Source organism: Leuresthes tenuis, unplaced genomic scaffold, assembly GCF_036924035.1.
Source record: "Leuresthes tenuis unplaced genomic scaffold, fLeuTen1.0.hap1 SCAF_7, whole genome shotgun sequence".
In the NCBI taxonomy this organism is placed as follows: domain Eukaryota; kingdom Metazoa; phylum Chordata; class Actinopteri; order Atheriniformes; family Atherinopsidae; genus Leuresthes; species Leuresthes tenuis.
Window position 1 is genome coordinate 23,531,425 of NW_027325361.1, and position 18,119 is coordinate 23,549,543.

General features: G+C 41.8%; 1 protein-coding gene across 1 annotated transcript in view; it reads left to right on the forward strand.

Annotated features, from left to right (window-relative positions):
• Positions 1-18,119, forward strand: part of shroom2a (shroom family member 2a) — a 31,391-nt gene that overhangs the window by 1,836 nt on the left and 11,436 nt on the right. Inside the window, exon 3 of the mRNA XM_072390041.1 lies at positions 9,992-10,140. Within this exon, the coding sequence (XP_072246142.1) occupies positions 9,992-10,140 (149 nt within the window). The remainder of the gene's footprint in view (positions 1-9,991; positions 10,141-18,119) is intronic.

Below are 18,119 nucleotides of genomic sequence, written 5' to 3' on the forward strand. Positions count from 1 at the left end.
GGCATTGTGTGCAAGTTTGCTGGCTGCACAGCTTCAAACACTGGTGTATAAAACATTTCCTTCGTATTAAAAATGACCTAATCAATTTCATCGTTTCACATTTTAGGCTCACGACCGTAAAAAAAAGATGCTGAAAGAATATTAATCAAAAAAGGCCATTTTGCTGTCAGTTTACAATTACATCAACCACTCCTTAATCTCCCCTAATAGGAAGATCCCCGTCAACCGTCACAGGCTCTTCAAGATGTTTTTTCATTTTGGTGATTCCATTCATATGAACATGACTCCTGTTTGGCAGTGACTGCAGAGAATAGCTGGGACGGGAATTTTACAGGTTGCTCTCATCTAACTTGACTGACTGTTCTGACCTTTAAAACATTACAGCTAACTGTACAAATCGCTGACTTAAAATAAAGAGATTAAAATAAAATATGGAAGAGTGAGGCTGATAAAAGACTCATTTCAATATGGCAAACACTCGGCTCTCTGTCTTGTTCTGTGAGAACACTGATAGGAACCTGTTGTTTATAGCCATGCCAGTGGAACAGAGTATCAGTCTGTAGGTTGTCTGGTCAGTTTGAAATTTACTGTCACACCTCAGCAGCTAAAGTGTGGATTGTCTTGGGATTTTATGGCGGTACTAGAAGAAATGTTGCAATGCAATTTATGTAGAAGATGAAGGCTAACCCAGTACTTTGACTTCTGAGTACATTTTTGCAAAGTTAATCACAATTCCATCAGCCTCAGGTGTAATACATGCTGCCCTGCAAAAAAAAAAAAGGTGAATGAGGTTAACATGCCAACTGAAAACCTATCACACTGGCAGGTTTGTGATCATTTAGCCAAACCTTATCAAAGTACAGGCTCGGACAGCGTTACTGTGACAGTAGCCCACACTCGTTCCGTCCATACAAGTGTTTGGAAATGTAGTTCCTCCACAAAGAGAGCGGTCGCTGTCTCCTTAAAGGGCTGTAAAAGTTGTTTGACACATGGTCAAAACAGTCTGGTCATTTGGCACATTTTGGCTCAATAATGAGCCATGTGTACGTCCACAGAACAAAAACAGAAAACAGAACATCCTCTGTGGCTTGTAATTCTTTTATGCCATGACTTTGTTAAGTAGGTCTTATCAGCTACAATATGTATGCAGTTCCATTAAGAAGGAGAGTGCCTCTGAAATCCTATAACCTCACCTCTCTGTTGACCGTGTAATGATTTACTACAGAAGACCTTGCGTGTTGAGTTGACACAGTGAAATCCCAGCACCTGTTCGTTACGGGCCGCTGAATTTTGTTAGTCATTTCTGTGTTGGCAAAAAAAAGGGGTCCAAAGTTCATGACAGAGGGTCGAAACTCAACCATATGGGCTCGCGGAAATACACCTGGAACCAACCTGTTACCACGGGTTTCGCAAACAGTTTTGGCCATTTTTAGTCGTGTAAGATCGAGTGGGAGGGTTGCATTGCTTTACAGTAAAGGGTGAACCACTGCCCAGGCGGGCTGCAGTTCTTTGGTTTGATTGTGACAGCATTGAATTGTTAATGTTTTGTCACTGAGTGACAGATCTGTACTCCAGAAGTGGACCTTTTTTTTTTTTCTTTCTCATCAGATGGTAAGATGTTTGCTCCTTTTTCTACTTTCTCTTTATATTCATGTTCAAACATTCCTTTGAAACAATATTTAATGGTTCTTCCATAGTCTCCCCATCTGGCACCTAATGACTTTTTTCAGTCATCTCGTAAAGAAAATAAGTCACTGAGGAGACTTTACACTTGCCACGTGTTGGTTGATCTCACCTGGACATTTGCTTTCTCACACTATTGCTGGGTTGAATTTCAGCTCGAAGGGTAAGCCAGTGGTACCAGGAGCAGGGGAGGAATGTTGGAGCTTTGTTTGATTTTTCCAAATGTAGTGAATTATCCATGACAGCCTGAAGCCTGTTGGAATGATGGGATGAATTAAGTGAGAGTTGGTGATTTGTGCTCCTTTGGAACACAACTCAGATTATGGCTATAGATGTACGATGTAAGTAAACCTACTACTCTCTGTACTAGTGTAGACCCACATCCCACTTTCTCGACAAAGAAAGTGTTTGAAGCCTCTTATTCCCATTGTTTGTCCGACATTAAAGAAGCAGACATAGTTGTAAACACAGTGGGAGCCAAGCTCTGCGCTTTAAAACTGAGATAAACCTAATGTAGGCTTTTTTTACTCTGTGTGTGCTGTTTTAAAACAGCACATGTGTGTCATGCCTGAACTCAGAGAGGTATATGAGGGCGTTAAACCCTGCATTTACTGTGGTTCTGTGAGGAGCTCAGACATAAACCAGTCGTACAATGAATGGATGTTAAAGTAATTCTCACTTCATAGTGTTCGATCATATCACGTGGCAGAATCTATGGAAAGTTTTGTTTTTAAGTCTCAAACGACTGCCTTCATTTCGGTCACGGAAGATTTAAAGTGTCCTAAGATGGGCCTGTGAAATCCAGTTTGAGTGTGAGCCGTGTGCCCACAGTTCACTTTTCCTTGGCACAAACGTCTGCAGCATTAACAAGCCTTCCTCTCCCTTAATTAATAATTTTCTTGGCTGCGCTCTCACAGCTGTATTTTCTGCATTTTTTTTTTTTTTTTACATTTTTTCTTTTTACGACTCACTGCAGTGAAATATAATAAAGAAAAACGGGCCCACAGTTTGATGACAGGTTCGGAGTATCGGTTAAAAAAAAATAGCCTGGATCTAATTAAAATTCTTAAGATTCCACTCATAGCTCAAGTTATGCTCAAGGTCCTCATGGACTTAAAGTCCTTAGTCTCAATAAACTTAAATAATCTTGTTTTACACAAGCCATCTGGGCCTGCGGCTCATACACATGTTTCCTCTGCCAGGATCAAACTTTATATGGAAAAAATATTGCTGGCTCTTTAAGAACCAGTGCCAGGCACACAGCAGAAATGTCTCTGTTATTACACACTGTGATAAATCACCTGCAGGTAAACAGGTTTTACCAATTACTGAATCTTTTGTGTGGCAACGTTGAGGGCTAGATTTGAGTGCCTTTAGGATTGCTCAACCTCCAGAGCAAAGATGATTCAGAGAGCACGGGAAAGTCAAAGGATTCAAACGGTGAGTTTATTGAGGTATGGATATGTAGCAGTGCTTTGGGGGGGGGGGGGGGGGGGGGTTGGCAGAGTGGTCATCTTCCAATTGGAAGGTCAGCCGTTCAGTCACAAATGACACTGAAGCCTGCATTGGCCACAATATGTTAATCAGTTCTTGATTATGCAGAAAAAAGCCCTGCACACTGTATATAGACTGCGCATACAAGGGAAGAGGTGCTGTATCAGTGTCTTTGTGAAGGTGGAGCATTTATCATTCTTAGATTGAGCTCTATACGCTGTTATTTAACGCTGTTAAAGGTTAATGTAAGAAATAGTGCGGTGCTACAGTTAAAAGAACATTATCCAGATTTGGACAGTCCTTTGGAATTCCTTTAGTTTGATCACATTCACTCAGAAATGTATTAAAAGTCCGACACAGCAGTCCTGAATTATTCCCTACATTCATGAGGGTTATTATTTTGTCAAGTGTTGGGGAGGCCAAGCCAGATAGTAAAAAAAAAAAAACAGCCTTCTGTGTGGTGATTTCAGTGTCACGGTAGCATAAACTAGATCCATCAACTGGATCATAATGTTGAGTCAACACTTCTTTAAGCTGAACTATAAAAACTTCACGGTTGCACTTAATATTGTAGCCCGACTGATAGAACGTCTGTTAAACATCAGCCAACTGTTATATCGGATAGGTAACGGTGTGTAGATTGCACGGCGTGTGTCAACATGACATTGTTTCCTCTTGGAAGAGCATTGTCCAGTAAAAGATGTTTGGGTAGATATGAAAATGGCTTCTTTAGCAGAGTGACCCTAACTCAGTTGTTTACAGTCCTCTCACAGTATTGGAGAATCAGACGGTGCCCTCACTGTAGCTTTCTAACTAGTTTGTAAAATTCATTGCCTTGGAGTCAAACAGGTCCTTGGGTCCCTTGTTGATATAACCATCTCTAACTTCAGTTTCCAAAGAAAATCAGCAGATATGTAGGTATTGCAGTTTTTGTACAGAAAAGTTTGGACCTGCATCAACTCCAAAGTACAGTATCAGCCGGCTTCTACTTTACCTATAGCGGTAACGGCAGTTCTAGTAATATAGCACATTTCATGACACATAAACTCAGTGCGCTAAACACTGAGAGACATTTTGTAGAAGTATTGGCAAAACCAGAGAAAATAATCAACACAGGCATGCAGCCCGACCGATACCTGGAATCTGGATTGAATAAAACCCCCAAACCTGTGAAAATAGTCAAATACCAACATGCATAGCAAACTGTGCCACTGCAATACAAATAGATAAATGCACATACAGTAATTCTTAGTTGTTGTTCTGGACCTTATGGCAGCAGCAGACGGGCTGTTCTGCAAAACACGATCACAGCCACTGAAACACCGTCGCCTCACTTCAGCCTAATCTGTGGTATTTTTTTCATATTCAGACATTCTTAATGGGCCAGTGACCAACTGGATTTATGTCTTTACTGGGATTTCAAAAGCAGGATCGCTATCATATCGATGGCCAGTTATTCTTTAAAAAATGCCCAAATAAAGTTCTGAACTTATCTGAAGAAAGAATAAGTGGAGTTAAATGTGATCAGGCACTCTGTAGTCGGCCTGTAGTATTTTGCAGTTTTTGAAAGTCAGTTGGACGGATGCATTTATTTATTTTTTTCAAATCCAGAAGAGTAGTCAGAGTTCAAAGTAACATGAATAGAAACGGTCAAACATCTAGTTTTCTACAGAATCTATTTTCAAGCTCCATTTTTGTATGACCAATGGATCGAGTCAAATATAAAATATATAAAAAGAGACGCATGTACTTACAAACCCAAAAACAATTATAATCAGAGCGTTGTGTAGTTTTCTTCTTCTCTGGTGTTTTAGCCGTTTCCAAGCTATTGTTTTGATTGACTGTGGGCAACATTGCTGTTGTGACTCTCATCGCTGTTATATTTAGCTGCAGCTCGAAGCCAGTGTTTGCAAAGGAGCTGTAATAAAGCACTTCAAAATACAGGGTTGTCAGGGTTTTGTAAAGACTGCAAACATTGTTGAAGGATGGGCAAATTTAAGAATTTTTCTCTTTTTTTTTTCTTTCTTTGATCTCATGACTTTTTCATTTTCTAAACTTTCTACCTGACAGAGAATTAAATTCCATCCTCTTGGGAAGTGAATCCAACTCCATGCACGCCACTAAAAGTGTCAGTAACTGTACTGCAGATATGTAGGTTACAGCGTTTTACAGGCAATTGTTGGACAAGCAGAACCCTGCAAACATCTGTCTGCAGCTGTAGAGGCCAATGTCACTGAACTTGAAACTCTGAAGGGTGAACAAAGGGCAGCATCGGTTGACTTTGCTTATGCGGTTGCAATCCACAAAGAATATACTCGGTGATGTGTGCAGGCAATGCCTAAAACCGTACATGGGGTCAGTGCCCTGAAAGCCTGCTGCACAGGACATCTGTCAGCAGAAAAGACACATTCTTTATCCTCACTGCCACCACATCCTTCCCTTCATGACCCACGGAAGGATATGAGGCTGTTTTTTAAGATGGTCCAGAATCCAGGATGGCTGCAGTTTTACTGATTACAGCCTGGAGGAGGGTGGTCAACAGTGGATATGTTATGGCTAATGCTGATTAGGAATTCCTTTTCTTTTGCACTGTTAGTTGTTATTATTTACAGTCTTTTCTTTGTATGAGACCCTATGTGTCCTGTTGGGCTGTCCTGGGAAAAAAAAAGGAGAGAAATGCATATACTTCTGGGTTGTCGTGCACCTCTGTCATTTGGTTTTTGAACTGACCGTTCAAAAATTATATTTTCACTCGATCTTTACTTGTTCTCATGAAGTAACGGTTTTCAAAAGGTTGCTTCGAGCAGGATTTTTGGGAGTTATCATAGATTACATGATGATCTATTTTAAGCCACATCGATTTATTTCTTCTCAAGACCATTTTATGCAAGCTAATACAGTCCGTTATCAGAAGGGATTTTTATTTATCGTTAGGCAACGCGTGCATCATTCTTCTCTTTTAAAGAGAAGAGTCCTTTCGAACCTTATTCTGTGTCTGTTCAAGCCAAGCCTCGCCTGATTGTACTTTTAGTGCTTGTGCTGTTACACAGTTGAGTCTGATCAACAGTGTTGCTAAACCCTTTCTTAAAATTGGTTTCATTATGACAGTCTTAAACCAGCAATGAGTCTGTTGAGCATTTTTCAGCGTGCCACACAGCCTCATTGTTGTCTACAAGCTATGGACACAATAAATCCGTAAGCCACACTTTTCCTCTGGGTGACATGTTTATAGGCATTACAAAGAAAAATGTCTCTATAGTTTATTTTCTGTGATTTCCACAAACTGTTCTGTAATCACAGACAGAAATGCTCAATGTGTTTTCATTCCATGCAGAGAATATTTCTCTTGTTTTATCTGCTTTAAGAAGAGTTGGCCTAAAACTGCCACCACTTTCTGCCTGGCCCCTGACACCTCTATCAAAGACCCCGTCTTAATCTTGCACAACCTAAAACCACTGGTGCATCTTTGTGACAGATAACCAGTTTGGCTCAATGTTATCTGGCGCTCCTGCTCAGTTGAAAATTAGTCAAACTACTTAGTCGAGCTAAATTGTTTTCCACTTTGAGGGAAACTTTGAGTGTTTGTGTCCATTTTAAGCATTGCAGCTCACAGTGCATGTATCATGTAGTGTTTCTACACAAAATACACTACCATATCAGGACTGGCCCAGGAAACCTGCCAGCCAGCATGAAAAGCCTCCATCCACCCCGCTTAACCCTCCATTATAGAAAAATGAGAAGAAGCTACAGTATGATTGGTGCTATCTGGGGCTCCAGTTTTCTGTACTGCGGATAAAGGCCATATAAGACATAATGTTCTGTAAACTTACACATACTTTTCTCGTTGAGTCATACAGCCCCCCTGGTCACAGGTTGAGAGGAGAACTGGTAATCAGCTGCAGAACTTTACTGCCAACCGCTGAGCAAGTTCTCGCTGCTTTTCTTTCCCTGTGCTGTCTTCCACGTCTCATATCTGAGGCTCTGCGTGAGGACAGCTCTGACCTTAACGCGCTGCACTTCTAACACTTCTGAAATACCAAGCTGTAGCTGCGCGCCTGTCAGTTTAAGGTCTTCTATCTTCACGTCAGTGTCTTCTCCGGGGATAGAGGACCCCAGCGTTTCTGAGTTGGGTGCACTGCACCCTTTTCACCGCACATCCCCTTCTGTTATTTCAGGTGTCTTCCCTCAAACAAACACAATGCTGTTTGGTTTGTTTTTTTTAATCGTGCCTCTGGTTTGGACGGCAGCTTTTTGAACTATTTTTGTTGCTTTTGATGCTGGTCTTTAGAAGCTGGCCTTCCTGCTGGTTTCTGTTTTTATTTTTCTAGTTATAGTGCCCTCGGTTTAATCATTTAACTCTCCTTAAGATGTAACTGTGTGAGAGGTCATCTACATGAGTGTTACTTCTATCATTACTGCAACATGATTTTTGTCATAAAGGTTTTTCTTCATTGAGGATGTGTAAAAAGATACTAAATTTCATTCATTTTTTCTTTTTCAACAGTTCGCCAATAACATAGGTGTTTTAAAAAAAACAGGAAAAGGTGTCAGTTGCAACCCTATCTCAGCAGGGATGTTGCCATTCCAGGTCACAGCAGATGGCCTGACAACCTTCAGTGTTTCTCTTATTTCAAATTCTAAACTATTGAAAGGCACTCATGAGTGCAAAGATTAGCTGATAAAAGGTTGCTGAATCTCTTTAATAACACAGAGGCTGGGACTTTTTTTTTTTTTTTCCCCCTGTCCTGTTCAGCATTATGGCAGCAGAATTGTAGTCTGAATACCTTTGATGCCAAACAGATTTGCTTTGCCAAGGGAAGTTTTATAAATGTAAAGCTCCCCTTGATGCCCATTTATTTATTTCTGTTTACAATATATGACATGTAATAGAACTGAACCGGACCGGGGGACAAGGAAAGAAGAAGAGGAAAGAAGAGGAAACAGAACAAAAATAGAAACAAAAACCAGACAACCAGCTGCTACACCTGTAAAAACCAAAACAGACAACAATCCATGGCCTCTGAGGGGAATCCAGCCTTAGCGCCACCAGGAGCTCCTGAAAGCAGACAAGCAGAGAAAAAACAAACACACAAACAAACAAAAACAAGCACAAGAAGCGGCAATCGCATACAACACAGCTGTGGATATAGATGACCTGAGACGACATGATAATACATCAACTGCTACTGGACTAATGAATGTGTGTGTGTGTGTGTGAGAACATGCAACACCCATGGCACAGGACCTACATGATAACCGTGCTTAGTTATGAGTGTATAAGTGTACAGGGCCACAATCCACAGCCCCCCCCCCCAGCAATCAGAAGCAGGCAGAGAGGGCCACAAGACCCAGGCCACCAGCAGCCCCCACAGAGCACAGAACCCAGGCAGCCCACCACAGGGACAACCACGCATCCACCCAGAAGACTGCAGAGGAAGCCCCCGGACAGAGCCCCCATAAGCATAGGGCAGAGGCCCTCCGGGAGCCAGGGGCAACAGCCCACCGACCCCGCCAGGCTGGGACTTAAACACGAGAAGTCTCTTTGCAGTCGTTTTAAATCTGTGTTCTTTACAGAATTAGCTGGTTGCCATTTAAAGAGATGCCTCTGCCGTTAATGTGGCTTAATGGTTCGGCCCATTTTCCAGTGGTACACGTGCATTAAGCTGCATAGCGTTTGATGTAAAGTATCTTTCTGATTCGCCTTCTTTTCGCAAGAAAAAGGTCCAATTTGATATCTTTCTAAATGAATAAGATCTGTATCACCAAAAGGTTCTGAAACTCCAAAAGATGAGAAGTATCTTTTTTTTGTTTTGTTTTTTTCTTAATACGTGACCATTTATTTATTGAGGGAAAATATCTATAATTACATGATTGTGAATGACAAAAATCATTTTCAGTGTTTTGATGACTTGGAGGAACTTTAGCCCATTCTGCTGCTCACAGCTTCAGTGCTGGAATGTTGGTTGATTATTATAATGAACTGTTCTGTTGAAGTCCTTCCACAACATTTTTATTGGACTAAGATCAGGGTTTTGAATTGTCCATTCCGAAACATTTACTTTTTTCTTCTTTATTTGTTCTTCGGTGAAGGAACATGATCATCTGGCATCCTTCCATCTATGATGGAGCACCATCCTGACCCAGATGCAGCAGAAAAGGCCTAAACTGTGACACTAGCACCACGTTGTTTAGAGAGTAGGTTCAACGTATCTGGGGGTTTTCTGCTTATTTAGTTTAAGCGACAACTACAGTGGAGATCTTGGAAAGTGTTACTGCGACGTCTATTGCCAACTCGGTAAATCAACCCAGATTTTTCTACCCTGGATATGTGCGCATTCAGATTAAACGGGTGGAGCTGGCATGAAATAACCAATCAGACTCAACTGCTGCAGCCAAAGCAGGAGGAAAAGCTGGCAAAAATAGAAAATGATTGCCACCTATGTAAATGAATAAGCTTACTAATATTGCTGCTTAATTGAAGAGTGGTAATGGTGTTGAATTTTCTCCAGTTGTTCATCTTTCTGGATCATCCATTGTCAGCCTCTCTGACTGGTTTGATGATGTCCAAACCGCTGTTTATCAACTCGGTTAATGTGATGTTCCCTGGGAAGGTTCCCTGGATTCCTAAAGTAATGGTATTATTGAAACAAAAGGGGCATAGGAATTATTTTTGTAGAGAAAAGAAAACTTGATACTGATATTGCTTAAGGATTGCAGAAATGTTATGTGCCAAGGATTCTCACTTGCCGGCCTAGCTTGCAAGCTTAAGTTAGCATCCTGAACATTGAAGTATCTTGTTTTGTTTATGTTCCAGGTTGAGGAGGGGAGCAAGGCAGCAGGTGTGAGTCTCCAGGTGGGAGACGAGCTTGTCAACATCAATGAGATTCCCCTGAGTGGTTACAGACAGGAGGCAATCTGCCTCGTGAAAGGCTCCCACAAGAACCTCAGTATCGTGGTGAAAAGGTAGGTGCCCAGTGCCTAATTTCCTCCTGCATATGTTAACGTCACCTCCCAGAAAGCCTAATGATTCACCATAGCAACATCTCCAACAAACCGAGGTGACCTAACAGCTGCCTGTGTGGTGTGTCTGTAAGCTGGTCTGTTCTTTCTGATTTCTAATTTGTCACTGCTGAGCTCTTTGGAGCTGGATGGTCCTGTCTTGCCAGGTTGTACTGGGTTGCTTGCAGCAGGAATTCCTGGTTTTGTGACACTTTTTAAAAGAAGGAAGAGGGGATGACATCATTGTATTTGTTAGATCCCCCGCAGGCAGGTGTTGGGACACACAAGGGGAAGTCATTATGCAAAAGATACTATGAGCCACTGAGGGCTTTGTTTTTTTTTCCCCTTTTCTTTTATTCCAGTTCAGTTCACAGAGTCAGTTAGTCTCGTTCGCTCAATGATGAGGCATTTCTGATTTGCGTTGTTTTCTCTAAAAGAGCACTCACCCTCTTTCCACTTATCTTCTTTCCACTCAGCCAAATAAACTGTAAACTCTGAAAGTGGAGAGTTGTATTCACTATTCTTGACTAAAGCCGGTTGTTGCAGTGTATTGACTCTTGTCTAATTGTTGAGGTTTCATATCTGGTTTAACTGATGAATCATTTGTCAGCTGAGTCGCCCTTTCACAAATGGCCTTGCGTGTGTAACACTGGTCTCATTGTCTCCCTTTGCTGTCTGCATTTCTTTCTGTATTGTATCATATCATAGCGTAATCCCTGAACAAATCCTACCGTACAAGGAAGTTCACTCACCATTTATCTCTCCACAAGGATGAAGCCGGGAGTCGCTCTTATTGTGTTTTATTCTCAATAGACATGTTTATTTTAGAATCCAGAAACAAGGATAATGTACTGTCTGTACGAATCTGTGTTCATAGGATACACTTGTGAATTCATGAACTTGCCCCCCCCCCCCTTAATGAAGCTAAAGGCTCTCAAATAAGCTTTTTAGAGTGGCATCCCACATTCTCTCTGTTTGAGTTCATAATGCTACACTTCTGCCATCATGCTGTAGGCCCGTGGATTTTTGGTTAACCAGCGTAATGTTTACAAGCTGAAACCTGAAACAAAAGATTACCATCTAGATTTTATTATGGCATTTAATCATACATCTGCTTATCTGCCCTTCCCTTCTTTGTGCCGGCCGCTCTCCACCCACATGATGTTTTGAGGTAGATTACTTTTGGGTTTTGAGTAAAAAGAGGTCTGAATATTAAAGCCTTCGTTACTGGGGTTTAACATCATAAAAGAATGACTGCAATGGCAGCAGGAAGGTGTTTTTAAAAATAAGTAAATCGCACCTCAACAGCATCAGTAAATCTGAAAACCCACCGACTGTGCGACAGAATATAACCGAATATGATTTCTGTGCATGACTCAATTGCTGCAAAATCAATAAAACATTCAAATGTAACGTTTTCTATGCCCTAATGTGAATTGAATAGTGGTTTATGAGATTTCAAACAATCACATTCTGTTTTTATTTACCTTTTACTCGGATCCCGACATTCTTTGATTGTAACGTGTGACAAAATGCAACAAAACCACAATAAGAGACTTTGAATGAGACAGTTGTTGCATTAAGCAGTTAAGAAATGATTGACTGCAGGTACGTTTTTCTCAGGTCTTAATGAGTTAATCCCCTTTGTTTAAGGTGTAGCTGAGGGTGCTTTGAATTAAATTTCTCTTTTTTTGACTATGATGGATTTCGAAATGAATCTTTTTTTTTTTTTTTTGCCAAGAAATCTTTGCTATCTTGTAAGACAGCAGACGTGTCTGTGTTCACACCATTTGTGCCTGCAGCATTTTTCTGTTGAAACGTTGGGAGAGAGGGGAGTAACTTTGGGATAGATTAAGCTACCAAAGAGCAGGAGGCACGAGTAAAGGATCTGGTTACTGTCATCTCCACATGCTCGTAATTCTAAATGGAGAAAGACCTTTCCTTACAAGTTCCAGTGTTACTGTTCATGTTGCATTTTACACGATCTTTCAATCCCACAAGGCTCTCGGTTCCGTCTGCTCGTCTGTGTTGAAGAATTTGCTTTGTTCCGACTGTCTCAAATAGCATCTCAAGTCAGTCATTTTCCAAGGCCACAATAACAAGTCTGCATCTGATTTAGAACACAGCAAAGTGATAGTGGATCATTACTGAACCTCAGAGCTTCAGTTCCAGCCTCATTTTCTCCTACTTCTCACTCGGCTGCAGTCTGAAAACAAGTGTTTGTGTTCTGCAACATTTTATCATGTAGCTCTCGCAGCACCAACCCTACCCTGACTGTACGGCACCCCTCGGTCATTCTTTGAGCTTTGGCTGTGCCTGTGAGTGTGAAGTGTTAGTTGTGAAACACCTTTTACCTCAGAGATAATGTTGGCTAGTTGAACGGCGATCAGAAAGCTGTCAGAACCTGCTCCTGTCTACAGGTGTGGTCTATGAATGGCGGAGCTTGATTTGCAAGTCTCACTAACGTGAGATAGCTGGCACGATGTCAATTTTTAATTTTTTTTAGAAAGTAGTTGTCTCAAGTGATGTGGTGATCAGATAGGTGTGGTTCTGTGTGGGAAAGCATTTTGCACATGCCTCATCAAAGCTACTCTTTAACTTGTTAAATAAAGAAAGGCTTGAAGTTTACATAAATCAGCTGTTGTGGGTTTTATTGAGTTAAACTCACCCATGCATTAAAACTACAGCAACCATGGAGTGGGTCGCAGCCAAGTTGCACATTTCATGCACAGTTTGCCAACACTCACTGCCGCATTCAGTCACCATACACTATGATTTTCCCCCATTTACACATCGTGTTTGCATGCCTTCCACTTTATGTTTACGCCTCGCTAACTGTGAAGCCTAAGTTGCATTTTGGCTCAGAGCAGCTAATTCTTTAGTTAATTTGTAGCAAGTCCGAGGCCACTGAGCTTTATTTGGAAGGCACTTCTGCAGTATATTTGTAACTCTCGTGAGAGAAAGGAAAATTAAAACTGGAGTTTAAAAACATTTAAACCACCAGTGACTGTCTTGTCATGCTATAGATGGGTTTATATCGCAGTGATCATCTCTTTTTCCGTACTATGTTCACAGTATTTAGTCTACTTAAGCAGTTTGTAGACATCCTTTATAAGGACCCCCGCAGTCCGTACTATCTGTCTTTTACTGTCACACTTGACACGGCTAATTGCTGAGTGATCACCCAGCACAACATGAGGCTTGAAGTTTGTTGTGACATTTGGTTTCCCCCTTCTGGAACTGTCACAGAAGTACCAGAGTCACTAACATGCTTTATCATTCTGTGCTCAAACAGAAGCCATCTGCTGCAGCAGAGGCCTGCCTCTGTGCTTCGTCTTTGCAGTTGTTTTAGCATCCATAAAGCTGTTTCTCGTACCGTCCTCCACAGAAGTGGCTGTTTTTAGATTAGCGAAAGCTGCACAAAGTGCACAGTCCAGTTATACCTGGAAAAGCTTACGGACGTAAGTTACTGTGAAAGCATTCAGAGGGGGTTCCGGTGGAGGGGCTTACATTCAGTGGGCTTTGTTTTTCTTAATAAGCCTATGTAGGAATGTTTGGAACGCCGTGCACAGAATTCTTGTCGTAAGTAGATTTCTTAAAATTGTTTGCGTCTCAAGCGAGGAAATCATAGTTTAGGGATTTTGGCGTTTCCTGGTCTCAACTGCACCCCTCTGGTCCATTATGGATTGTTCCGTTGCCAAGGTGAGTCGCCAGCGAGTCGTCGAGGTAGATTTGACTTCTTTTACAAGAACTTTTAACAGCAAAATACCCTTCCATTAAATGGGGTTTTCTCCTGGGATGATGTGAAGTCATGCTGGGATGTACAGCATGTTGATCAGTGAGAAGGTTTTGGAGATTCTACTTTTGCACATAATAACAATACAGCAATAACCTTTGCCTGGTTGGTTAGACTTATGGTGTACAGGGTAATCACCAGTTTTATATAAAGTAGTCATTGGAATGTTGTTTGCCACTTTTGGCTGTGCTTTTCACTCGTACTTATTGCCAGACATTAGAAATATGTGTCATCGCATTACGCCTATAAAAGGTCTTTATGGCGGAGATCACCCTCAGGGAACGCCAACCAGAGCAAGTCATGGCTGTCATTAATTAAACATTTAACAGCCTCTCACGCTGTTTATTGTCTTAACAGTTTTGTACATTGTTGCTTGCACTCCTATACCAAATATGACACTTTTATAGCTCGTTTTTGGCTTACTATTGCACTCCTCAACATATTCTCGTATAATTAATTCCCTTATTCTGCGTTGTTGCTTTGCTTTTTCCCTCTGGAGCTGTGAGATCCAGTTTCATGCTGTAAATAACAGGTTGTCGACGAATTCACGGCTTCACTCTTAGCCAGGGATTGCACTTAGAAAACGTGAGGTGCAGCAAGCAGACGCATGCCATGAAGGACTTATTGTGATGTAGTTCAGAGCCTCGGTCTCAGACAAAAGGTTTCCAGGTGTTTCTGGGCCATGGGTCAGCGCAGGCAGCCCGTGACTTGACAGCTGGTATGCCACTCAGCCGAGGAATGTGCTGGTCATTACGTGCCGCGCTCAGTCCACCTCTCTCACCCCAAACATGTGGTTTGATTGTGGGTTTAGCTGAAGAAAGTCTGTGTGAGAGATTGGGATGGAACGGCTCACCTGTGAAGCGCGGGTTGGATGCTTTCAACCTCAGCTGTTGTGCAGTAGGCGATGCTACGCTATCATCTGTGACACTGCTCTGCTAAGCCTGGCTGATAGGGAGCAGACGGCTGTAATTTCAATGTCCAGCGCTTCTGCTCGTCCAGTGATCATTTGTAAACATTTGGGGTCAAACTTCGCTAACAAAGTTAGGAGGTGATCTGCGAAAAATTAAGCCATTTATATAAAAACGGAAAAACTGATGCCCTTTCACCTTTTTAAGTCATTCCATGTAGGTTTTGTTCAGTTTATCGGTTCTGGTTGTCTTATTTGATGGCATTAACATTCATTATGACACTGGATGCATTTGTTAAACTTGTGAACAACATAATCTGGTCGCAGTGCCCTTACACTTGGTGACTGTGAATTTTTTATTGCCTTTTTATCAGCTTTAGGTTGCAATCTTTCTTCACTAATCTGCTTGTCTGTCACCAGACCTCTGGCTCGTGTGCCAGAGCACATTTTTTATTAAGGGGAAGAAAAAAAAAAACTCAGGAGTTCAGGAATGTTTCTCCCCCCCTTTGGGATATCTTAAAGATTTACAAGTGGAAAAAGTTGTGTTTTTCTTAAGAAAGTTCTTCCAGACATCTTTGCATTTGACTGTACGTCCAACGGTAAAGAATCTATGCATCAAAGGACACGTTTGCATTTTTAATCTTTCATAACTGACATAACTATGCTCATTATATGACATCAAACTGGTCAGAAATGGACTAAAAAGTATTTTTTGTTACAGGGCTGTTTTTGCCATGCATTGCTGTCATCCCCTTGTGGGCAGTTGCGCAGCTACTTGCCCAGAGCTTTCAGGAAGCAGGGTGCTCTCGCACCCAAAAGATCAACCTGTTGCCATAGTAATGTTAGAAATGCATGTCTGCCTCACAACAGGGGACATGCGAAGAGAAGAGTCCGGCATTTCATCCCATCATTAGCATATTAGCCCGTTAGAGCCAATGAGACCATGCAAGGTAGGGGGAATACTCAAAGGGGACTGGCTGTGACAATAGCCCTCCTCCCTCTCTGTACACTTTTCTACCCCCTCTCAGGGGAAAAACCCCAGTAATCCTGAAGGAAATCTCCCCTCTGTTCAAAGTGTTTCTGTAAGGAAAAACTTGGTTTTGGTTTTACTGATGGCCATTTTGCGTTTTATATTCTGAGTTGTCAGTTGCTTGGTGTTTGTAGGTCGGGGACCAGGTCTAGAGTTGTGTGATGATGCTCAGGTCTCAGTGGCCGCATGCCCCTTCATTTTGGCCTGTCTCTGGAGTGTCTGTGGAATGTGGTGCCTGACCAGCACACGGGTACAAGTGCTCTCACTTTGTTGCCCAAGCACAGCTCCAGCCTGATATTATTGGGCTGTTTTTAGGATACCACATTTCTTCTTCGTGTCATTTGTGTGCTCCTTCATCCAGATGTTTGGTGAGTCAAACTGAACTTTATTATGAGTTTTAGTCATTCCTCATTTTGAAACATTTCACGTGTGTTTGAAGGCTGCCTTTCCCACTGATATTTTTGTTTTTCACATCACATGTGAATGAATGATGGGTGAGGCCCCCTTTGCTTGGTTTTTGACCCTAATACTCTGTTATTGTTGTGATTGCTTTTGTCTTATCAGTCAGTAGGAGGCAATCCATCATTTAGGTTAAGCCATGATCAGCAAGACTTAGCATTTCAAAACCAAATGCAGATGCAAATTATTCTTCACTGGATTTTAGGTCAATCTACATCGATCCTCGATCAAAAAAACTCTCCTTAAGAATCATTAAGTAGCTAACTATGATTTTGCCCAAAAGTTTAATATATTCTCTCTGGTGCTTCATATCTGTACAATATGTGTCTTTTTGAATTTAGACTGGTTGGTACAGGCCACACTTGGTTTGAAATCTAAGCTGTGAACTGATCATTCAGAAAACAGTATCTCCCCCTGCCCCCACAGCAGCCAACTGATTCACTTTCCTAGCATATCTGTGCCGGCCCAGCTGTAGCCCTGACGATAGGCCTAATAAAACCAGCTTCATTTGCATACCAATAGCAGGCACCATGTGTGGTTAGCCGCGAGCGCCCCTGAAATGGGAGGGGGGGCTGAGATGAGACGAGGAAGACTGTCTTTGTCTTCTAAATAGGCCTTTAATCTAATCCACAACTCGTTTTGTGGAATTGCCCCACATTATTGAGTTTAACAAAATCTCTGTCTCAATCTGGAGGAAAGACAGAATGTAGGGATGCTGTTAAACTGAAACAAAAAGTGTTTTTCATGTCTTCATCTCAGGGGGGATTTCTGCTGGTTGGACAGAAATCAGGACCTGGAGAACAGTTATATTCATAGTTATGGTCATTATTAAGAGGTTTGACCCTCTCAGTATTACCTTTTCTTTTCTCCACAGAATTGGATGGGGGTTATTTTTATACCAGTGCAGTCTTAATGGTTTCACTGCAGGTGTGAACTACACGGTGCCCCGTGCCTGTCACTTCCAAAACTGACACAGTTCTGAAGTGATCGGGGGCAGAAAGGTTGTCTGGGAGGCAGACGACAGCTTGGATAAAGCGGCGAGGTGGCTGATCTGATTGTGCAAGAGATTCTCAATTCTCTTAAGCCCCCCTGTCTCATGCTGGGCTTGTGTTCCCCCGCGGACCATATGGCAAAGTCCGACCGCAGCCCGCTCACCTCGCCTACGTCCTGTTATGATAATGAGCCCAATGAGAGATGCTTGAAACTTTGGGTGTTTTGTTTTGCTGCTGGCTTTTGTGTTGTTGTTTTGTCCGTCACATGTGGCCTTTCTCAAATGTCCCAAACTTCTCTGAATCCTGTGTTAACATGAAAAATGTCTATTTTGACCAAAAGAGGGGGCTATAACATTATAAAAGTGCTACAGCATACATACTGAAGACTCTGGGATAACTAAGTTAAATCAAAAGAGATTTGGGGAACCGTTGTCCTGGTGATTTTATGAGACATTTGACCTTTTTTTTTTATTTTTTATTCTTTATTATTTTTCCTGCAAATGTTTAACAATCCAACAGATTTCAGTGTAAAGTGCTGTTTGTCCTGTCTGTTGTCGGTGGGCTCTTAGTATGTGTGTTCCTTCCCCTGCTGAACAGGAATTTGAAAATGGTGGATATTGTAGCTCACAAAATGCCCTCTGAGAATGACGTGCATGTGGCAAGAAGCTTTCTTACGAAGATTTTGCGAAGTTCCATGAGGTACGGTCCCGTGCCTTCACTATAAAGAAGTAGTACATATTCCCTGTCTTCCTCTCATGC